Consider the following 24,994-nt stretch of genomic DNA (forward strand, 5'->3'; position numbering starts at 1 on the left):
ACCTTGTCACCACAATAAACAGGACATGCTGGAGGGATAGATTCCTGTCCCAGAGACTTCCCATACTCTGGAACAGACTACCTATCTATATCAAACAAAGCTCCTCATTAGCACTCTTCAAGAAAACTCTTGATTGGATGGGAGATAGGGAATTCACCTCAGGGGATCACTTCTGTGGCCCTGCTCGACAGAGGCACAGGAAATTAACTTTCTTGAGTGGCATAAGCCAGGGAACCTTGTTGGGCTTTAATGCCTTGCTGGCAGATAGCTAGTAACCTACTATAAACTATAATTAATATGTGTGTAGTTATTAGTTATTTATGTTATTTTTTAAAAAAAGTGTAGTGTACATTAGCAGAATCATTATTCCTCTTTCTTCTTCTTCTTCTTTTTTTGCTTGCCATGGCACATGATGGCCCAAGCCTTCCTCTTCTGTACTTGAACCAGTTTGTGTTTTCATGGTGGGGAATTCCCCATAATACAGGTGTGAGGGTCATTATTCAGGTGGCTATGAGAGCCGGTTGTACACACTCTGACATTCCAGCTGTTTTGGTATCCCTAGTGCCGTAATTCTGGTTCTTGTGTTAATATGTGGCTTCTCTGTAGGCTGTTTCTTTGAACTATTTGATATAGACATAATTCACATTTTAAAACAAACAAAAGACAAAGGAAAAAAAATATTTATTTATTTATTTATTTAAATTTGTTGACTGGGAGTGTCCGACTGGACATAGGTCGATTTTCAGTGGAGGCCCGGGTAGAAAAGCTCCACAGTAAAATAAACAGACAGTAGTTACATTGGATTACATAGCGATTAACAATTTAACATAGCAATTACTTACAACATATTTACAGATGAAGAACATAGTACATCAGTAGACAACTAGAATCTTTATCTGTGAAGTACATAACAGACATTAACAAATGTTACAATGAGAAGTTCCTGCTGTATAATAAGTTCTAGGCTTATGAGCATCTGAGCTTGCTATAATCAAGGTAGTTAGTGGAGTGGAAAGAAAGGTAGTGGTTGGATGGGGTGGATGATATTAGAGTGGGAGTTGCAAGGGCATAGCCAGCATGTTTTTAGGTGCTTTTAGTAAAGTTTTGAAGTGGGTGCATGATGGTACGGAGGTAATTGTGGGTGGGAGTGAGTTCCATAATTTGGCTATGGCACAAGAGAATAGTGCTTCACCAGCAGAGTTATTGGCTTTAGTGATCTGCAAGTGATTTTTGTTGCTGGATCTTAGTGGTCTGGTGGTGCGATAGGGCTGGAGTAGCTTCTGGAGGGATGGGGCATTTAGTGGATGGTTTACTAGTTTGTGGGTGAGTGAGAGTTGATACCACTGAAGGAGGTGAGGGAGTTCAAGCCAGCCCAGTTCAGCAAGTGAGAGACACTGGTGACTACAGTAGGATGCCCCTGTGACGAATTTGGCAATTTTGTTGTAGCAAGTCTCTAGCTTGTTTAGATCACATTGCCTTAGGTTGGTATATATTGGAGAGGCATAAAGTAGGGTGGAGATAAGGTGGGAATTTGCTATTAAAATCTTTGCTGCTTTGGTGAGAAATTGCTTATTTCTGTATAATGCTCCTAGTTTTTTGTGGACTTTTTTTATGGTCATGGATATGTGAATGTCAAATTTTAGTTTATTGTCTATTTCCACTCCTAGCAATTTGGTGTGTTCAGTTGGGTATATAGTGGTGTTGTCTTTTGCTGTGATGTTAAAGTGAGAGTTGTTTTGAGTATGTTTGGTGGGTTGGAAGATGAGTAGTTTAGTTTTGTTTGGGTTGAGTATGAATTGGGCATCGGATAACCATGTTTCAACAGAGGAAAAGGCTTCCTGTGTGACTTTGCAGTTTGGGTAGGGACTGGACTGAGCAGATGATGGTCGAGTCATCTGCGTATTGTATGAGTGTGCCATGTTTTGTGGCAGAGGCTAGATTATTGGTGTAAACAGAGAAGAGTAGGGGTCCAAGGATGGATCCTTGGGGAACCCCTATGGAGACAGGTAGTTGGGGAGATATGTCATTCTGCCATACAACGGATTGTTGGCGGTCAGACAGGTAACTATGAAACCAATTGGTGACTGATTGTGAGAAGGATAGGTTATTGAGGACAGAGATAAGTTGTTTGTGTGGGACCATGTCAAATCCTTTAGATAGGTCTAGGAAAGTAGCAGAGGAGAGATAGCCTCTGTTTTTATGCTGAAGAATAGTGTTAGTAAAGGAGAGTAAGGCAGTGGTGGTGCTATGGTTTGGTTGGGAACCATGCTGAGTACTGGAAAGGAGGTTGTTAGTAAGGAGGTAGTCTGAGACCTGAGAGTGTATGCATCTCTCTAGTATTTTGGAGAGTGGAGAGAGAATAGCTATGGGGCAGTAATTGGTTAGTTCTGCGGAGGGTCCGCCTTTGTGGAGGGGAATTTTATGTGATACTTTCCACAGTGTGGGAACGTAACTTTCTGACAGAGATCAGTTAATCAAGATGGATACTGGGTAGGCCAGAGCATCAGCTGCAATTTGTATGTATTCACTTGGGAGGTTGTCTGCTGCTATTTTGGTGGGTGTAAGTTTAGTTAAGAGTTTTTTTTATGTTGGAGGTAGTACAGGAGAAAAAGAGAAGGCAGTGGGGAGATTACTAGTTGAAGGTGTGGGTTGGAGGGGGAGGGGGGTTGTGTTGTTTAGCTAGTGATAGTATGGTTTGGGTGAAGTGTGTGTTGAATGAGGTAGCAATATTTTTTGAGGAGTGAGGGATGTTAGGAGGAGTGGTACTGATTTTACCTGGGTGGAGGATGGAGTTTATGGAGGACCAGAATTGTTTGGGGCTGTGTTGTGAGGAGTCTAGGGCAGACTGGTAGTATTGGAATTTGTCCTGTTTTATTAGCTTTTTGACTCTATTGCATAGTTCTAGGAATTTCTGTCTAGCTGAGGGGGTTTTGGTTTTGTGCCAGTGATCCCAGGCTTTATCCCTGTTTTTCATTTCTGACTTAGTGGTTTTCTGTAGCCATGGGAAGGGTTGTGCTTTGGTTCTGGAAAATCTTATGGGGGCATGGTAATTAAGGATGTTTAGGAAGGTAGTATTAAAAAATTCAACTGCGTCATCTAGACTGAGGTACTTTAGAGAATGCCAGTTACATTCTTTGAGGGATGAGATGAATGTGAGTGGGTTAAAGTTTATTTTTTTACGTATTTGACGGTAGATGACAGGTTTAGCTTGGTATAGGTATTTTTGAGTAGGAATGTTGGGGAGTGATCACTGAGGCTATCTGATAAGCAGCCTGTTATATATGACTGGGGGCTCTTACTGACTAGTATCCAATCCAGGGTAGTGTGCTTGCTGGAGTTTTTATTTATCCTGGTTGGTGACTGGACTAGTTGGGTGAAGCCATGAAGGTGTACATGATGGGTTGGATTGTTGCCAGAACAGGATTGCCAGTCAATATTGAAATCACCTAAGATGATAGTTTCTTGGGGGAGATGGTGGGTATACCAGCTGAGGAGGTTTTCTAGTGGAGGGATGTTTTGGCCAGGTGGGAAGTAGCATCCAATTATGTTGATGGTTTTGTTTTGGTTAATTTTGAGGTTGGTATATATTATTTCTTCACTGCCTATTTGTGGAGCTGATGATTTTAAGATCTGGATGTTTAGATGCTGTTTAAATATTATAGCTCCACCACCTCCTTTTTTGTTTAGCTGGTCTACTGTTGGTATGTCGTACTCTGTAGGGAGGATTTGCTCACTGGTAATGTGAGGTTTTAGCCAGGTTTCTGTCAGGATGACTATATCTGGGGAGTACAAGTCTATGGTGGCATGGAGTTCATGCACTTTGTTGGATATACTTCTAATATTTAGGCTTAGTAGAAGGAAGTCACTTGGCTTTCTATTGGCTGTAATATGGGAGAAGTTGTGGTTTCTAGTCTGATTATGAGGATATCATGCAGAGAGGAATGTAAGCCTAGTAATATCATGCAGAGAGGAAAGTAAGCCTAGTAATTGACACTGTAGACCTTTTCATAAGCGGTAAGTTTATATGAAGTTTTCTGTAAACCCAGCATAATTCATTTTGTAATATATTTATTATCAATTGTTATTTATATATATATATATATATATATATATATATATATATATATATATATATTTTTTTTTTTTTTTTTTTTTTTGGGACAAATTTTTATCAACCACAAAAATTGGTGTTTTGTAAGGGATAGTGTGGCAAACTGTCAGCATGATAAAATAAGGATAGCACTTAAGGTAACATTGTATTACTGCTTTTTATAAACAGAATAAAGTACACTGCACTGTGTAACCTTGGTTTAAGAGTATTTATACCATTCATTAACTTGAATAAGTTATGCACACAAGCTAAGTTTAAAGATGTCACACTGCCTGTGCATTTTTTTGCAGTTATGGAGGGACATTCTCGGGTCTAATTCAGTTTTCTAGTGTTATTCTGTTTTATGGGGTAGTTCCTGTCGCTGCTTCATCTTCTGATCATCCATATGTAGTAAATGTAACTGACACTTGTTCCCCTTTACCATAGCTGGCGCTGGAGTCCCACCAACAGTTAACATCAGTCCTCCAGTCGTGAGAGTACAGCAAGGACAATCTGCTGAATTCCATTGTACCGTCAGTGGAACACCACAGCCAACACTGGAGTGGAAACGTACGTTACTCAGTACTAATACCGATATTCTTAAATAAAGAGTTGAGTGTAGCGTAGTTTGTATGAACTAAGTAAAAGTCAGTTTTAGGTATCCATAGTGATTTTCCACTTCTCAATTAATGATTTGCTCTTAGCTTTATAGCCTGTTTGCTTAATGTCTTTTGTTGGTAGCAGAGTTTTTGAGTTTGCTTGTCAAATGTCTGTGAACAACTTACAGAAAAAACCCACAAGATTTTTGAACCCTTTTCTAGTTATCAGTCATTGACTTTACTGAGATGAGTCTGGATGGTCTGGCCTGTCTGAGTAACACTGGTATAGTGGAGATACTAAATGCAGACCTCAGTCTTGGTAGAGTAGATATGCTAAATATAATTCAACGGCATCCAGCGGCATGTCCATTTAGAAGGTTTGAGGACCAGACTTTCTGTCAATCAACATAACAATCTGCATGTGTTTACTGTAAATCTCAGTTTAAAATTAAATTTTCATTCTATAATAAAATGTTGATATTTGTAAAAATTAAAGCTTATAGGCTGCATTAATAACGTTTTTATAATTCACAGGACTGTCATACTTATTAGCATGGTGTGCTTTGCAGTGAGTAATGCTACAAACGAAAAGTTCATCTCTTCACTTCTTTCTATGTTAATATGGCCCAATATTTTCATATTGAATGCTCTGTCATGCTTTTGGGATGCTGAGTTTCTTTTAGGTTCATAGGTACCTACTACATTATTGATCTGTGAGGATCTTAAGAAGCCTATCGTTCCATTCCTGTGGTAGTTTTTAGACTTTATATTTTATGTACCAATAACCCAGAGAGAGGCAGAACAAGGAAATGATGGAACAACTCCGTGCCGTATGTTTTTATTCCTGTATGTATTAATACATTTTATTTACTGTGTAATTTTTAGCCGTTTTCCCCTAACTTTTATTTAACATTTCCTTATTTTGAATTTTGTCTGTTTTGTGCTTTGTGATAAAATACTATAATAAAATGTTGAGTTCCGTAATGATTCACTGAACATAACCCTGCTTGTGCGCCTTGTACATTAAAGACCCAGTCTGCAGGGTTTATATGCACTTGTTTTTGTGGTTGAGTCAGCTGCCAGAAAACAATGACAGTGATTTACATCCATTAAATGCATGATCAAACTGTTGCACAGTTAGATGTTCATGGAAAATGAAAAGCTTTTGTAAATCTTTGCCACATCCTAACTGTGCTGTTTCTGTTGAAGCAGCCTCACAAAAACTTTTGTACCAGTTGCTTTTGATGCTAGTTACAGCAGAGAATATTGGAAAACAAGTTAATCCGTCTCACACACACACACACACACACACACCTGTAAGTATATTATATGTGTATTATGTATATATATATATATATATATATATATATATATATATATATATAGTGTGTGTGTGTGTGTGTATATATATATATATATATTTATATATGTGTGTGTTTGTGTGTAGTGTGTGTGTGTATATGTATATATATATATATATATATATATATATATATATATATATATATGGGTCTACTTCTCTTCATCGAAAGTACATCACTTCAAAAAAGAGAAGTAGACCCACACTTACGAGAAAGTGCACTTTTGCGAAGAACGGTTCAATGAACCGTTAAGGAACACTGAGGCACCGAAGCACACTAGAGTGGGGAAAAGGGAACTTACCTATTTCCCCACTGTAGTGTGATCTCAGAGTAGGGGGTGTGTGGAGGTGCAGGGGGGCTGCAAAAACATTGTTTTGGTGTTCCTTAATGGTCCGTTGAACTGTTCATCGCGAAAGTGCACTTTCGGTTAAGTGCTCTTTCACATAAGTGTGGGTCTGCTGGTCTTTTTCAGAGAAGTGTTTCTTCGATGAAGTACAGTAGACCCATATATATATATATATATATATATATATATATATATATATATATATATATATATATATATATATATATATATATGTTTTTATCATCAAACATTAAATGTTCTGAAGAGCGAATACAAAAGCATCAGTCTCTTTAGATCAACTCTAAAACGATAAAAACAAATAACACTAATTTTGTAGGAGGACAAGCCCCACTGTATACTCTGCAAACAACATATTCTAACTCCAGCATTGCACAACAGCAAGGAAAGGGCAAATTTCCAAGCCCGCTCTACTGCGATCTCAAAGCAGCTGGCAGGATGAAGAACAAGAGAAAAAGAATGTTTGAGTTTTTGGGCTTTCACAGACATATATGTGTGTGTATGTGTGTGTGGGGGTATATAATATATACATTTGCACACTTAAGAACAGTAAAAATGGAGCACAGCAGCCAACAGCATGTTTATTGATTTATTTATTGTATTTTGCTGAGCTGGGTCAGCTTAATTTGGTGTCCCAGAACTTCATGGTGATGTAGAGTTGCATCGTATTAAGACTGGCACCATTTTTTTTCGATTTTATCTCATTACAGCTGTGCATTCAAAAGTGAATACTCTCCTGACAACAGAATATTGGCTTTCTTAGCTGTACTTATTTTTCAGGGAGAGAAGCACATCATGTAGCAGATATTGATTTTTTGCTTATGTTTCCAGGAACCTACGGCGCCATTTCCCCAAGTGCAGTAATTCAAGGAAGAGTACTGCGAATACCTGTGGTAGCTCGCTCAGATGAAGCGGAGTATGTCTGTGAAGCTCAGAACTCTGCAGGATATGCCCAAGCCAGATCTACCCTTTACGTTAGTGGTAGGTACCTTCTAGTGATACAGGCCAGGAATAGTTAGTCTGACTTTGAGATTAATCTTAATGTATCAGCTTGTCATTAGGAAATTGTACTTACTTGACACCTGCTGGAGTAATACCTGTAGATCTGTATGCTGATGGGGAAGGTACTGCATGTGTTCCTGCATTTTCTCTCACTTAAGTCTTTTCTCTTACCCTTCCTTAATTTATAAGGTACACCTCTTCCTGTTTTATTAGTCCTTTCACTTCTAGAACTTTCTATGACTATATGTGTACATCCCTGTTTTGGTTCTCTTGTGTACCATGCTTTTCTAACTGCCGTAATATTTTTTATGTCTTCATTATTTTTATTGTATTTGTTAACAAGATAAACCCTGTAGACACAGATGTCTCTTTTTAAGGTTAACCTACAGGAAATTTCTGCTTAAGTAACTACGACAGAGTCAAATACATTAGGCTTATGAAGACTGAGACATATAAGGGCTTTGTGGTTCCTTCCATTATTTTTTTTAGAGGCACCTGTTTACTTTAGTAGCCATATGAGACACAAAAGTAACAGAAAAAGTTTAACTTTATAGCATGCATTATATGTCATATATTATAAAAATACTGTTCAGAACAAAATTTTGTTTAATTTACAGTTAACTCTTTCCTTCCTCTGCCCTCCTACTAAATCTTCTTCCAAACCTTAATGACATGAAGTAAGGTATGTACTTTGGATTATTGTCTCCATTTTGAGTAATAAAACCAACATTCTGACCGCTGCACCATCTTTTACGTGTTAAACGTCAAGGTGTGATGTACCCAGCGGCTGTGCCCGGGATAGGCAGTAGTTTATACAACGACCCAGTCCTTGCTGTGGTAGTAATAACTCTTGCACTGCCCCACGCTCTTTCATTTGAAATGACCTTACAGAAGAGCTACTTTTAAAAGTTAGAGAAAGAGATTCTCTTTAGGAAATGTTCTGGCAGTCTATGTCTCTCCTGTTCAACATTGTTTAACCAGTTTCCATTCTTTTATTAATTTATTTATTTCCAGTTTGATTACCGGGGAAGTCCACTGGGCCCAGAGATCCCATTTTCAGTGGAGGCCCGGGGAGAAAACTCCATGAAACAGATTACAGTAAAGATAGCAGTCCAATAAAAATAGGGTACAGCTACAAATACATATCAGATAGTACAAACTGTGAGCAATATTACACATACTGGAAAAATATTGTGCAGATACATTTTAACAAATTCACACAGTTAAAGTCAAAGTCAAAAGCTATTTACAATATTTACAGAGTGTAAGAGATCGTATGGGAATTAGCTATAGAAGGTTATAGCCAGCTATAAGGTGCTTGGGAACTCAGGAGAATACCCTCCCAGGGGCTTTCATTAAAGAGTTCTAGGCAGGGAGAATGCAGTTACATTTCCATTTTGAGGAGAGGTAGGTGTAAAGCTGTGTTTTGAAGTTGTTTATATTTGACATTCTCCTTATTGTGGAAGGGAGAGAGTTCCATTTCTTACCTAAGGAGAATGAGAGGAGAAGTTGTCCAGCAGGATGTTTAGGTTTGTGGATAGTAATCAAGTTTTGGTGTTCAGATCTGAGAGTTCTGTTTGTGGTGTATGGGGGAAGGATGTTGGTTAGAACTGGGCATTTGGCTGGATTAAATATTAGCCTATGTGCTGTAGTGAGCTGGAGGAAGTCCAGGTAATTTGTGAATTCTAACCAGTTGAGGGATTAGAGGGTAACACAGTGATGTATGGAATGTTTGGCTTTGGTGGCAAATTTAGAAATTTTGTTATAACAGCTTTCAGGTTTGGAAGTGATGGAAGAGGATAGGTTAGTTAGTAGTGGGGCACCATACAGAAGAGAGGGAAGGAGGTAAGAAGAGGCCAGAGTATGCCTGCTAGAAGTAGAGAGGATGTGGTTGTTCCTGTATAGCATACCTAGATTTTGGTGGGGTTTTTTTATATTTTGCTGAATATGGATGTCGAACTTGAGGTGTTAGTCTATAGTTACACCGAGTAGTTTGGCAAAGGGAATAATTTCGATCGGAGAGTTGTTTTGGCTAAGGACTTGGAAGGAATTTTTATCAACAGAGAAAGATTTTGAGGGAGTGAATAGTAGTATTTTAGATTTGTTAGCATTGAGAGAAAGGTGATTTTGGCACATCCAGATCTCAGTAGCTAAGAAGGCAGTCTGAGTTTTAGATAGGAGTTCAGCGAGGTTAGATGCAGAGCAGACAAGTGTAGAGTCATCTGCATACTGCATGATTTTGACATTATGAATAGCAGAGTGAAAGTTATTGATAAAGATATTAAACAGCATTGATCCATTGATGGACCCCTGTGGTACTCCGGTAGGAGTGGGTAAGAAAGGTGAGGTGCCTTTTTTCCATTTCACAGCCTGATATCCATCTGACAGATAGCTTGAGAACCTGGAAAGTGTGTTTTGGGAGTGATTTAGGTTTGATAGATGACTTAGAAGGTGCTTATGGGAAATAGTATCGAATGCTTTAGAGAGATCAAGGAGCACTGTGGATACTAAGTTCCCAGAATCTCTTGCTTGATTGACAGTTTCTAAGAATGAGAGTAGAGCTGTTATTGTGCTATGTCCTGGTCAGAAGCCATGTTGGGTAGGGGTAAGAAGTTGTTTTTTAGTCAGAAAAGGCATAATTTGGAGGTGGATGCATTTTTTCTAGGATTTTGGAGATTGGAGAGAGACGAGCTATAGGGTGGAAGTTTGAAATATTAGTGTTTTTGCCTCCCTTGTGGAGAGGAAGAATAAAGGTAAAACACCAGAGTTTAGGGACATATGATTCCTTTATAGATCTATTAATTAGGATACTAATTGGGAGAGCTATACCATCGGCAGCAGACTTGAGAAAGGAAGAGGGGATGTTGTCAGGTGCATTGGAGCAGGGTTTAAGTTTGGATAGAAGCCTTTGTATGTAGTTTGTGGAGACAGGTTTAATCTCAAACATAGGGGGGAAATTATTTGGGGACTTAGATGAAGTGGAATGTAGGAGAGATGGGTCGTTGTTGGGAAAAGTTTTTATTAGGTTAGATATTGTCTCTATAAAGAAAGAGTTGAATAGTGAGGCTAATTCAAGGTCAGATTTACTTGGGTCCGGACATGGGTTATTTTTGGAGCCTGGGTTGAGGAGTGAGTTTATGGAGTTTCAAAAAAGCCTAGGGTTTTGGGGATGGTTTGATTGGAGCTTTGTGTAGTAGGGTTTTTTGTCTTTGAAGACTTGTTTTTTTTGCAAAGTTACAGAGCTGTGTATGTTGGAGAAGGGTTTCGGGAAGTTTATTCTTTTGGTAAAGCTTCCAGGATTTGTCTCTTTGATGCATAATGTGCTTTGTTTCTTTGGTTAGCCAAGGGGCAGTTATAGTTTTTATTCTTTTTTCCTTGGTGGAGCTGGGGAATTTAGAGTGTCTAGAAAAGTAGAATTAAAGTGATCTTTGGCTTTATGGAGTGGAAGGATTTTTAGAATGTTCCAATTCATTTGTTTGAGATAGTTAGAGAAGGTTTTGGGGTGAAATTTACTAAGGTTATATTGATGTTGGTGAGGATGGGAGATGGTTGCACGGTAAATAAATGCTGGGAGGTGGTCACTAATGGAGTCAGGGATGGTGCCAGAGTTGGTAATTTTATTTGGATGGGAGACTAAGATCCAATCAAGAGTGGATCCTCAAGGATTTGTTTTATTGGGTCTGGTGATGGAGTGGATTACTTGAGTAAAGTTAAAGAGGTTAATGGACAGGGAGGGTATGGGACTGTTGATTTTATTCCAATCGATGTTTAAATCGCCTAGTATGTAAGTTTCAAGGTTAATTTCAGCCGAGGCCCATTGGAGTATGTCTTCAAGGGTTGAGACGTTATTTCCGGGTGGGATGTAAAGGGCAATGATACAGAGGCTTTTGTGATTGTTCATTTTTAATAGAATGACTGTAAGTTCTGCATTGGTGAATTTAGGAATGGGGTTTGGTAGGGGAATTAAGGTAAGCAGATTGGAATAGATTAATGCAACACCTCCACCTTTTCTCTTTGGGCGGTCACATCTAAGAGTGTGAAATCCAGAGGGTAGGATTTCAGAGTCAGAGATGTGGGGTTTGAGCCCAGTTTCAGAGATGGCTACAGTGTCAGGTTGGTTATGACTTAGCCATGCTTGAAACTGATGTGCTTTGTTGTTGAGACTCTGGGCATTGAGTGTGAAAAATTTAAGAGTATTGTAGGGGGATGAAAGGTTAGAGAAAGGGGGGTGTTAATTATTTGTGGATGGGTTAGATCCGGGGTTGGAGTGAATGTCTCCAGCTAAGAGAAGGTTATTGAAGGAAGTTATTTTAGTGTGTTTTGATTTGGATTTAGGGTATTCTGGATGGTCAAGTATTTGTTTAAGAGCAAGTGCCTTTGCAGTAGTGGAAATAATTTTAGGATTAAAAAGGTCAGAGGGTTGAGTTGAAACAGAGAGGAGGAGATAGAAAAGAAATGATTATTTGTGTGAGGGAGGAGATGGTTTGTGTGGGAGTATGGTAAGGAGTAGAGAGTGGAAGTTGATTGGAGGTATAGGAGCTGGCATGGAATAAAGTTGTTAGGAGTAGTAGGAGGGAGATGGGGGTTCAGAGTATTATGAACGGTAAGGAAAACATGGTTGGAGAAAGGTAGTTTAATATGGGAGGATTTGTAGTTGGAGAGAAGAGTTGTGAGGTGAGAGGAGGTAGTGAAAGAGGGGGTGGTGAAAGAGTGAGGGTAGTGGAGAGAGAGGTGATGAGAGGAGAGGGTGAAAGGAGTGAGGGAGGGAGAGAGGGGAGCTGTAAGGTGAGAGAGGAGGAGGAGAAAGAGGAGTGATGGGGTGAGAGGAGAGGAGGGTGGAAAGCTGTGGTGAGGTGAGAGGAGGTAGTGAAAGAGGAGCTGTGAGGTGAGAGGGGGTAGTGAAAGAGTGATGCCTTTAGTTAGTGATGCATTTAATTACTGTGGGTGAAATGAGGAGGGGCAAAGAGGGGAAGGTTTTGACTGGATGGCTGTGTTGAATGGGTAGGGAGTAGTTGAAATAAAAGTAGGAGTAGTGGGGATGGGTGAAAATTGGGGGCAGGGGAGCAGAGTGAGCCCACAGGGCGAACAGAGTGGGTAGAGCCGAGGAGAAGGAAGGAAGAAAGCCAGCAGTAAGTTATCAGTGAAGGTGAGATCTAGCTCAGAGGTAAGGAGGCTCTGGCATAAGGCACTGTGTGTAAAATTAGAAGGATGCAGAGGGTTGACAGGGGATAGGAGCTGAAAACAAGGCAGTAGCAGTTTAGTAGAATATACTAAGTGTACTTACATGCAAGCACACTACTGGGGATTCCTATGAAGCAAGACAGAAAACCTAAGTCAAACGATGGTGCCTTTCTACATCAGGTTTTTTGATACGTCTGTAGTTAAGCAGGAGTGGGAGGGGAGGTGTGCAGGTTCAAGGTGGGGGAGGGGGGTAGACACAAAGTAATGCAAGGTTTTGAGTCAGAAAAACTGGACTAGGCCAGCTGCCTAAAAGAAAACAGGAAAACCAAGCTAAGTTAATTCCAGGTCAGTGTGGTGCAGTATTTGCCTAATAACTACAAATGTTATGCTACTAATCTAGTACAGAGTGGTGAAAAGGACCACCATTTCTGCAGGAAAAAACAAAATAAATGTGGGCTGCAGGTACATGGGTAAACTTTTCCAAGAGAAGGTAGTTTTAAGTAATTGACCTAGGAGTACTATATGAAGAGAGAAATGGGGGGGAACCAGTAGTGTGCACGTGTACAGTGAAAGGGGAAAGAGTCTTCAGTTTGGAGAACAGATTAAATACAACTCTAACATACACTTCTTCTTCTTCTTTCGGCTTTTCCCGGTTAGGGGTCGCCACAGCAGATCATCTGATCGCTCATGATTGGCAGTGGAGTTTTACGGTGTTGAGTTGCCAGCCCGGCGCCCAACCTTCCACAGAAGGCACATACACGTACACACGCACACCTAGGGCCAATTTAGAGTGTCCAATCCACCTACTGCATGTCTTTGGGATGTGGGAGGAAACCGGAGCACCCGGAGGAAACCCACGTGACCACAGGGAGGACATGCAGACTCCGCACAGAAGGCACCCCAGCCGAGAATCGAACCGGAGAACCTCTTGCTGTGAGGCGGCAATGCTAACCGCTGCACCACGATGGCTGCCCAACTCTAAGTAGCTGAAAGCACTTTAGTGTTCCACTGATGCAGGGTATCAAAGTGCAGGGCAACGAGACAGCCTTGGGTTGATTGGAGGTTGGCCAAGACACATGATGTAACTTTTGCCGAGGGGAACGTGAGAACACTACTGGGGATTCCTGTGAAGCAAGGCAGACAAGCTAAGTCAAAAGATGGTGCCTTTCTTCTTCTTGTTTTGTTTTTTATCTTACATTGAGGTATTTGCAGTCAGAGCCCATATTTCAGCCATTGTTACCTTCAATTATCCTTTGACACCCAGGGTATTTTAGTTCTTCAGAGGTGTTACACCTGTGTTTTCTGTTAAAGTTCTTGCACCTTCTTAGGGTGTAAACTCTGAGATAAAGCACCTTCTTAGGTTCATAGATTTGTACTAGTCTGTCAACCACTAGGGTTTTTATAAGCCTAGCCATACAACCCAACGTAGTTTTGTCCTCAAGTACATTGGACACCTGTATTATGTAGGGGGGGGGTGTTAATAAGGAGGTAGCTAAGGGTTATGTTAGTTTTGGATTATTTAGCGTACTGTCAGCATCTGTCCATCAGAGACATAGAGTTAAGACCGGAAGTGAATTTACGATTTCCAATCCAGTTATTAAGGTTGCAGTTGAAAAGGGTCAGATATGAGTTCTGCTTCACATGGATGAGAAGTCTTTTCCAGATTGTTTGGATCCTTTGCAACATGTGTCGATCTCTCCAGCATGTTTTATTTATATTACAGACAAAGTTTGGGTACTTGAGTGTAGTGTTCCTGGTGCTGTTTGTTTTGCGAGTTTACAAAAGGTCCATTAGAGCTGGGCTTGGGGTTGCCTGATATGCCAGGCAAAGATGACCTTTCAGTTACCTGTAAGGCAGTTTTTGAGGGACAGAGTAATGATACTCTGGGTTTGCCAGATGACATACGTTTGAGGGTGTTCCAACTGTTGCAGGTGACTGGTTAGGTACCTGCCAAAGGAGGCATTGATTTGATGATGGGTTTGATAAGGGCTGAGTATAGTGGTACTATAACTTCCATGGACCTGGACGCCATACCCTTACTTATGAGTTGGGCAACATAGAATTATTTTTTTACTATCTTGGCTACATGTTAGTCAAAGGCCAAATTACTATCAACATATGTTCCCAAATCCCTAACTACCAGTTAAACTCATAGAGGTGTTTTCTCACTGAAGTAATTACTGTGAGTAGACAACTTTTCAAAGGGCGGTGTAATGCATTTCTTCATGTTAAGTTTTAATCCGTGGCTCTCACACCAATCATTTGTTTGTGTTAGACCCTCCTGTAGGATGTTTGTGTTGTGGGGGGAATATCTGATAGCTCCCAGTTTACAGTCATCTGCGAACTTAGTGAGCAACAGGCCTTCAACATTAGCCTTGAATGAAACTCTGGGAAAAAGCACCATCTTAGGATATGAAGTCTGGGAGAGATTGTCTTCTTTAAACTTTCCTTTGCAAGTTTTATTCACTTCTTATAAAACCATTTCTTGATGGCCAAACGGATCTTTTCCCTTAACACAGAGACTTAACCAGACCTATATTTCTCCTTTAGGGATAGAATGCAGTTTTTAAATATACCTTATCTTTATGGTTTAGCATACTGTAATAATGCATTGCCATCAGCAACAAGGCAGGCCATTTACTGATATCATTAAACTCACACTACAGGAACAGTACTTCCTCTCAATCTTACTTTAATCATGCAACACAGCAGGTACCTGTGCCACAAATCCCTCAGCACACACGTTTATTAGGCATGAAAATACAGATGTTTATTCCAGATGTTGTGCGTTGTTTGGTAGTGCTGCCCTTTAATGTAGCGTTACATAATTGCATTACGTATGTTTGCTCTTCTTCCTATAGTACCCTAAAGTCCTACACTATGCATAATTAATTTTGCTCTACAGGCCTTCATGAATTAAGGTAATACAGATGTGTAGTTACTTATGTTAACAATTTTTAAAAAAAGCCTTGTGTAGCAGAAACATTATTCCCTCCTCCTTTGTTTTCTTCTTCTTGCCTTTGTTTGCCATGGCACATGATGGCCATCAAGCCTTCCTCTTCTGGACTTGAACCAGTTTGTTCCTTCATGGTGGGAATCTTCCCCATAATACAGGTGTGAGGGCCATTATTCAGGTGGCTATGAGAGCTGGTTGTACACACTCTGACATTCCAGCTATTTCGGTATCCCTAGTGCTGTAATTCTGGTTCTTGTGTCAATATGTCGGCTTCTCTGTAGGCTGTTTCTTTGAACTATTTGATATTCATACTGCTAAAAGTCTGTTGTCCACCTTGAGCCTGAAGCTTCACATTCTGCAAGTACTCAGTATATAAGGACACATAATTCACATTTTAAAACAAACAAAAGACAAAGAAAAAAATATCATACAGAGAGGAAAGTAAGCTTAGTAATTGACAATGTAGACCTTTTCATAAGTGGTAAGATTATATGAAGTTTTTGTGTAAACCAAGTATAATTCATTTTGTAATATATTAACAGTTATATTTGTGACAAATTATTATCAACCACAAAAACTGGTGTTTTGTAAGGGATAGTGTGGCAAACTGTCAGCATGATAAAATAAGGATATCATTTAAGGTAACATTGTATTACTGCTTTTTATAAACAGAATAAAGTACACTGGATTGTGTAACTTTGGTTTAAGAGTATTTATACCATTCATTAACTTGAATAAGTTATGCACACAAGTTAAGTTTAAAGATGTCACACTGCCTGTGCATTTTTTGCAGTTATGAAGGGACATTCTCGGATCTAATTCAGTTTTCTAGTGGTATTCTGTTTTATGGGGTAGTTCCTGTCACTGCTTCATCTTCTGATCATCCATATGTAGTAAATGTAACTGACACTTGTTCCCCTTTACCATAGCTGGCGCTGGAGTCCCACCAACAGTTAACATCAGTCCTCCAGTCGTGAGAGTACAGCAAGGCTATCCAGCTGAATTCCATTGTACCGTCAGTGGAACACCACAGCCAACACTGGAATGGAAACGTACGTTACTCAGTACTAATACCGATTTTCTTAAATAAAGAGTTGAGTGTAGCGTCTCGTCTCACGCAGAGTGTATGAACTAAGTAAAAGTCAGTTTTAGGTATCCATAGTGATTTTCCACTTCTCAATTAATGATTTGCTCTTAGCTTTATAGCCTGTTTACTTAATGTCTTTTGTTGGTAGCAGAGGTTTTGAGTTTGCTTGTCAAATGTTTGTGAACAACTTTCAGAAAAAACCCAGAAGATTTTTGAACCCTTTTCTAGTTATCAGTCATTGACTTTACTGAGATGAGTTTACTGGAAAGGATGATAGACAGAGCATGGTATGTCTGGATGGTCTGGCCTGTCTGACTAACACTGGTATAGTGGAGATACTAAATGCTGACCTCAGTCTTAGAGTAGAGATGCTAAATATAATTCAACGGCATCCAGCGGCATGTCCATTTAGAAGGTTTGAGGACCAGACTTTCTGTCAAGCAACATAACAATCTGCATGTGTTTACTGTAAATCTCAGTTTAAAATTAAATTTTCATTCTATAATAAAAATGCTGATATTTGTAAAAATTAAAGCTTGTAAGCTGTGTTGTTAATAACATTTTTATAATTCACAGGGCTGTCATACTTATTAGCGTGGTGTGCTTTGCAGTGAGTAATGCTACAAGCCAAAAGTTCATCTCTCCACTTCTTTCTATGTTAATATGGCACAATATTTTCATATTAAATGCTCTGTCATGGTTTTGGGATGCTGAGTTTCTTTCAGGTCCATAGGTACCTACTACATTATTGATCTGTGAGGATCTTAAGAAGCCTATCATTCCATTCCTGTGGTAGTTTTTAGCCTTTATATTTTATGTACCAATAACCCAGAGAGAGGCAGAACAAGGAAATGATGGAACAGTTCCCTGCCGTGTGTTTTTACTCCTGTATGTATTAATACATTTTATTTACTGTATAATTTGCAGTAGCGTTGTCGCCTCACAATAAGACGCTGTCCGGTTCGATTCTCAGCTAGAACGTTCTGCGTGGAGACATGCATGAATGGGCGTACCTTCGTTGACGGTTGTGCATCAGGCCTGGCAAGCCGGTACGTAAAAATCAACTGCCAATCATTAGCGGACCTGGAGTTCCGCTGTGGCGACCCCTAACCGGGAAAAGCCGAAAGACACAAACAAACAATTCACTGTATAATTTTTAGCCGTTTTCCCCTAACTTTTGTTTATCATTTCCTTATTTTGAATTTTGTCTGAATTATGGTTTGTGATAAAATACTATAATACAATGTTGAGTTTCATAATGATTCACTGCACATAAGCACATTAAAAAGTCTTGTGGTGCATTTGTTGTTTTTTTGTTGTTTTTGTGGTTGCATTGATTCATTTTAAATTGAGTCATTTTATATCATAATGCAAAGTGCTGATCAAAACTAAAATTGTTTTGTAAATCTTTGCCACAGTTTCTTTGCCATCTTTCTGTTGAAGCAGCCTTGTTGAAAACTTTTGTACCTTTTGCCCAAAAACTTTTTGTATTAGTAGTTACACTGAAAACAATTGGCAGAGAATATTGGAAAACAACAACACGCCACACACACATCTGTAAGTATTATATATATATATATATATATATATATATATATATATATGTGTGTGTGTGTGTGTGTGTATATATATATATATATATATATATATATATATATATATATATATATATATATATATGTATATATGGGTCTACTTCTCTTCATCAAAAGTACATCACTTGGAAAAAGAGAAGTAGATCCACACTTGTGTGAAAGTGCACTTAACCAAAAGTACACTTTTGCAAAGGATGGTTCAACGAACTGTTAAGGAACACTGAGGCGCTGAAGCGCAGTACAGTGGGGAAAAGGGAATTTACCTGTTTTCCCACTGTAGTTTGATCTCGGAGTTGGTATATTTAAATAGGGGGTGTGTGGGGGGCACAGGAGGCTTGCCCCCCCTGCAAAAACATTGTTTTGGTGTTCCTTAATGGTTCGTTGAACCGTTCTTCATGAAAGTGCACCTTCGGTTAAGTGCACTTTCACATAAGTTTGGGTCTACTCTTCTTTTTCGACGTGTTTCTTCAATGAAGTACAGTAGACCCATATATATGTTTTTATTATCGAACATTAAATGTTCTGAAGAGCGAATACAAAAGCATCAGTCTCTTTAGATCAAATCTAAAAAGACAAAAACAAATAACACTAATTTTGCAGGGGGACAAGCCCCACTGCACACTCTGCTAACAATATATTCTAACTCCAGCATTGCACAACAGCAAGGAAAGGATTTCCAAGCCCGCTCTACTGCGATCTCAAAGCAGCTGGCAGGATGAAGAACAAGAGAAAAGAAGAGAAAAAGAATGTTTTTGGGCTTTCACAGACATTTATGTGTGTGTGTGTGTGTGTGTGTGTGTGTGTGTGTGTGTGTGTGTGTGTGTGTGTGTGTGTGTGTGTGTGTGTATGTGTGTGTGTGTGTGTGTGTGTGTGTGTGTGTGTGTGTGTGTGTGTGTGTGTGTGTGTGTGTGTGTGTGTGTGTGTGTGTGTGTGTGTCTGTGTGTGTGTGTGTGTGTGTGTGTGTGTGTGTGTGTGTGTGTGTGTGTGTGTGTGTGTGTGTGTGTGGGGGTATGTAATATATACATTTACACAATTAAGAACAGTAAAAATGGAGCACAGCAGCCAACAGCATGTTTATTGATTTATTGCATTTTGCTGAGCTGGGTCAGCTTAATTTGGTGTCCCAGAACGTCATGATGATGCACAGTTACATCGTATTAAGACTGGCACCATTTTTTTCGATTTTTATCTCATTACAGCTGTACATTCAAAAGTGAATACCCTCCTGACAACAGACTATTGGATTTCTTAGCTGTATTTATTTTTCAGGGACAGAAGCACATCATGTAGTAGTTATTGCTGTTTTGCTTATGTTTCTAGGAACCTATGGCGCCATTTCCCCAAGTGCAGTAATTCAAGGAGGAGTACTGCGGATACCTGTGGTGGATCGTTCAGATGAAGCGGAGTATGTCTGTGAAGCTCAGAACTCTGCAGGACATGCCCAAGCCAGATCTACTCTTTACATTAGTGGTAGGTACCTTCTAGTGATACAGGCCAGAAATAGTTAATCTGACTTTGAGATTAATCTTAATGCATCAGCTTGTCATGAAGAAATTGTACTTACTTGACACCTGCTAGAGTAATACCTATAGATCTGTATGCTTATGGGGAAGGTGCTGCATGGTTCCTGCATTTTCTCTCACTTAAGTCTTTTCTTTTACCCTTCCTTAATTTATAAGGTTGCACCTCTTTCTGTTTTATTAATCCTTTCCCCTTCTAGAACTTTCTATGACTGTACGTGTATGTCGGCTTCCCTGTATGCTGTTTCTTTGAACTATTTGATATTCATACTGCTAAAAGTCTGTTGTCCATCTTGAGCCTGAAGCTTCATGGTCTGTAAATACTCAGTATCTAAGGACATGACATTTTAATACAAAAGACAAAGAAAAACTAGCATATAGAGAGGAAAGTAAGCCTAGTACCTGACACTGTAGACCTTTTCATAAGTGGTAAGATTATATGAAGTTTTTGTGTAAACCAAGTATAATTTATTTTGTAATATATTTATTAACAATTATATCTGTGGCAAATTATCAACCACAAAAACTGTTTTGTAAGGGATAATGTGGCAAACTTCAGCATGATAAAATAAAGATAGCACTTAAGGTAACATTGTATTACTACTTCTCATAAACACAAAATAAAGTACACTGGATTGTGTAAGTTTTGTTTAAGAGTATTTATGCCACTAATTAACTTGAATAAATTATGGACACAAGTTCATAGGTTCATAGGTTGGTACTAGGCTATCGGCCCTAGGGCCTATACAAGCCTAGCCATAACAATTCCCTGGCTATTTCTTCCCACACAATTTACTTCCCTGGACCCCTGTCTAGCAGGGCGACTGACGTGATCCTCGGGGTGAATTTCCTTTCTCCCATCCAATCATCAAGGTTCCTTTTGAAAAGGGCCAAAGAGGTGCTCTGCTTGACATGTATGGGCAGTCTATTCCAGAGTCTGGGGAGTTTAAATATGTTGCACTGCCTGTGCATTTTATGCAGTTATGAAGGGGCATTCTTGGGCTTAATTCAGTTTTCTAGTGGTATTCTTTTTTATGGGATAGTTTCTGCCACTGCTTCATCTTCTGATCATGCATATGTAGTAAATGTAACTGACACTTGTTCCCCTTTACCATAGCTGGTGCTGGAGTCCCACCAACAGTTAACATCAGTCCTCCAGTCGTGAGAGTACAGCAAGGACAATCTGCTGAATTCCATTGTACCGTCAGTGGAACACCACAGCCAACACTGGAGTGGAAACGTACGTTACTCAGTACTAATACCGATTTTCTTAAATAAAGAGTTGAGTGTAGCGTCTCGTCTCAGGCAGAGTGTATGAACTAAGTAAAAGTCAGTTTTAGGTATCCATAGTGATTTTCCACCTCTCAATTAATGATTTGCTCTTAGCTTTATAGCCTGTTTGCTTAATGCCTTTTGTTGGTAGCAGAGGTTTTGAGTTTGCTTGTCAAATGTTTGTGAACAACTTACAAAAAAAAACAGAAGATTTTTGAACCCTTTTCTAGCTATCAGTCACTGACTTTACTGAGATGAGTTTACTGGAAAGGATGATAGACAGAGCATGTATGTCTGGATGGTCTGGCCTGTCTGACTAACACTGGTATAGTGGAGATACTAAATGCTGACCTCAGTCTTAGAGTAGAGATGCTAAATATAATTCAACGGCATCCAGCGGCATGTCCATTTAGAAGGTTTGAGGACCACACTTTCTGTCAAGCAACATAACAATCTGCATGTGTTTACTGTAAATCTCAGTTTAAAATTAAATTTTCATTCTATAATAAAAATTAAAGCTTATAGGCTGCGTTGTTAGCAACATTTTTATAATCCACAGGACTGTCATACTTATTAGCGTGGTGTGCTTTGCAGTGAGGAATGCTACAAACCAAAAGTTCATCTCTCCACTTCTTTCTGTGTAAATGTGGCTCAAATTTTTTATATTTAATGCTCTGTCATGGTTTTGGGATGCTGAGTTTCTTTCAAGTTCATAGGTACCTACTACATTATTGATCTTTGAGGATCTTAAGAAGCCTGTCATTCCATTCCTGTGGTAGTTTTTAGACTTTATATTTTGTGTACCAATAACCCAGAGAGAGGCAGAACAAGGAAATGATGGAACAATTCCCTGCCGTATGTTTTTACTCCTGTATGTATTAATACATTTTATTTACTATATATTTTTTGGCTGCTTTTCCTAACTTTTGTTTAACATTTCCTTATTTAGAGTTTTGTCTATTTTTGCGCTTTGTGATAAAATACTATAATAAAATGTTGAGTTCCATAATGATTCACTGCACATAACCCTGCTTGTGTGCCTTGTACATTAAAGACCCAGTCTGCACGGTTTATGTGCATTTGTTTTTGTGGTTGAGTCAGCTGCCAGAAAACAATGACAGTGATTTACATCCATTAAATGCATGATCAAACTGTTGCACAGTTAGGTGTTCATGGAAAGTGAAAAGCTCTTGTAAATCTTTGTCACATCCTAACTGTGCTGTTTCTGCTGAAGCAGCCTCACTTTATACCAGATGCCTTTGATGCCATATATATATATATATATATATATATATATATATATATATATATATATATATATACTTTTATCTTTGAACATTGAATATTCTGAAGAGCAAATACAAAAGCATTAATCTCTTCAGATCAAATCTAAAAAAGATTAAAAAAACAAATAACACTATTTTTGCAGGGGGACAAGCCCCACTGCACACTCTACTAACTATATATTCTAACTCCAACATTACACAACAGCAAGGAAAGGGCAAATTTCCAAACCCGCTCTACTGTGCTGTCATGCACAAAGCAGCCAACAGGATGAAATAACAAGAGAAAAAGAATATTTTATTTTTTGGGGCTTGTGTGTGTGTGTGTGTGTGTGTGTGTGTGTGTGTGTGTGTGTGTGTGTGTGTGTGTGTGTGTGTGTGTGTGTGTGTGTGTGTGTGTGTGTAGTATATACATTTACACACTTAAGAACAGTAAAAAGGGAACAGAGCAGCCAACATCATGTTTATTGAATTCATTTATTGCGTTTTGCTGAGCAAGTTCAACTTAATTTGGTGTCCCACAAATTTGTGCTGATGTAGTTAGATCATATTAAGCCTGTCACCATGTTTTCTGATTTTATCTTATTATAGCAGTAAATGTAATAGTGAATGCTCTCCTGACAACAGTATATTGTCTTTTTTAGCTGTATTTATTTATCAGGAAGAGAAGCATGTTACAAAGTAGTTATTACTGTTTTGCTTATTTTTCCAGGGACCTATGGCACCATTTCCCCAAGTGCAGTAATTCAAGGAGGAGTACTACGGATACCTGTGGTGGATCGTTCAGATGAAGCGGAGTATATCTGTGAAGCTCAGAACTCTGCAGGACATGCCCAAGCCAGATCTGCCCTTTACATAAATGGTAGATACTTTTAGTGTTAGAGGCCAGGAATAAATATTCTGACTTTGAGATTAATCTTAATGTATCAGCTTGTCATGAGGAAATTGTACTTACTTGACACCTGCTGGAGTAATACCTACAGATCTGTATGCTTATGGGGAAGGTGCTGCATCGTTCCTGCATTTTCACTTGCTTAAGTCTTTTCTCTTACCCTTCCTTAATTTATAAGGTTACACCTCTTCCTGTTTTATTAATCCTTTCCCCTTCTAGAACTTTCTATGACTACACGTGTGCATCTCTGTTTTGGTTCTCTTGTGTACCATGGTTCTCTAAACTGCCATAATATTTTTTTAAGTCTTCATTATTTTTATTGTATTTGTTAACAAGATAAACCCTGTAGACACAAATGTCTCTTTTTAAGGTTAGCCTACAGGAATTTTCTGCTTAAGTAACTACTGCAGAGTCAAATACAATAGGCTTATGAAGACTGAGACATATAAGGTGTATATGGTTCCTTCCATTATTGTCTCCGTTTCGAGTAATAAAGTCAAAGTTCTGACCTCTGCACCAGTTCTTCTTTTACTTGTTAAATGTCATGGTGCGATGTACCTGGTATCTGCGCCCTGGACAGGCAGTAGTTTATACAATGACTCAGTCTTTGCTATTCTACTAATAATTCTTGCACTGCTCCACTCTCTGTCATTTGAAATTGCCTTCTAGAAGAGCTACTGTTAAAAAGTGGTCTGTGTCTCTTCTTTTCAAGATTGTTTAACATGTTTCCATTGTTTCTTTGGTCTTAGGTGTTTACAGTTAGAGCCCACGTATCTGACATTTTTACCTTCTACTATCCTTTGTCACCCAGCATATGTTAGTTCTTCAGAGGTGTTACACCTGTGCTTTTCAATTAAAGATTCCACACACTCATAGGATTTAAACTCTGGGATGGAGCACCCTCTTAAGGTTTAGAGTCTTTTTTAAACCCTCCTTTAAAAGTTTATTTACTTCTTGTAAAACCATCTTCTTCATGGCCGTCAACTCTTCCAAACCGATCTTTTCCTTAACATAGAGACTTGTTGGACATGCATTTCCCCTGCCAGTGCTGCCTTACTGTGCCTTGTGATGCTGCTACTTTCATTGAGCAGATGACTACTAGGAATGCACACAAACTGCACTTCAGGGATGGAGTGCAGTTTTTAAATATACCTTATCTTTATGGTTTAGCATACTGTAATAATGCATTGCCATCAGCCACAAGGCAGGCCATTTACTGATATCATTAAACTCACACTACAGGAACAGTACTTCCTCTCAGTCTTACTTTAATCATGCAACACAGCAAGTACCTGTGCCACAAGTCCCTCAGCACACACGTTTGTTAGGTGTGAAAATATAGATATTTATTCCAGATGTTGTGCCTCATTTGGTAGTGCTGCCCTTTAGTGTAGCCTTATATAATTGCTTCTTTTTATACTATTGCACTCGAAGTCCTACCCTTTGCATATTTCATTTTGTGATACAGACCTTCAGGAATTTAGGTTATACAGATGTGTAATTACTTATCATGTTAACATTTTGCAAGAAAGGCTTTTGCAGCTGAAGCATTACTCCTCTTTCTTATTCTTCCTTGCGTTTGCCCTGGCAGATGCTAACTATCAGGCTTTCCACCTCTAGACTTGAAACAATTTGTTTCTTCATGGTGCAAGTCTTCCCCAAAATACAGCAATGAGGCAATCATTCAGGTGGCCATGAGAGCTGGTTGTACACATTGACATCCCAGCTGTAATGGCATTTCTTAGGTCGTCACCCCTGGGCAGAGGGACATGGAAATGTACCTCACCGCAGA

General features: G+C 39.1%; 1 protein-coding gene across 11 annotated transcripts in view; it reads left to right on the top strand.

The window, feature by feature from the left end:
* Positions 1 to 24,994, top strand: part of HSPG2 (heparan sulfate proteoglycan 2) — a 2,126,006-nt gene that overhangs the window by 1,440,108 nt on the left and 660,904 nt on the right. For 8 of the 11 annotated variants that reach the window (XM_044063227.1, XM_044063230.1, XM_044063231.1 and 5 more), the window contains 6 exons: positions 4,538 to 4,660; positions 7,246 to 7,395; positions 16,483 to 16,605; positions 19,556 to 19,705; positions 20,873 to 20,995; positions 23,023 to 23,172. In XM_044063227.1, coding sequence (XP_043919162.1) covers positions 4,538 to 4,660; positions 7,246 to 7,395; positions 16,483 to 16,605; positions 19,556 to 19,705; positions 20,873 to 20,995; positions 23,023 to 23,172 — 819 coding nt within the window. The remainder of the gene's footprint in view (positions 1 to 4,537; positions 4,661 to 7,245; positions 7,396 to 16,482; positions 16,606 to 19,555; positions 19,706 to 20,872; positions 20,996 to 23,022; positions 23,173 to 24,994) is intronic. The other 3 variants (XM_044063236.1, XM_044063235.1, XM_044063234.1) reach the window with 3 other exon arrangements.

This window comes from Protopterus annectens, chromosome 2.part1 (assembly GCF_019279795.1).
Source record: "Protopterus annectens isolate FY-2018-M chromosome 2.part1, PAN1.0, whole genome shotgun sequence".
Lineage (NCBI taxonomy): Eukaryota > Metazoa > Chordata > Ceratodontiformes > Protopteridae > Protopterus > Protopterus annectens.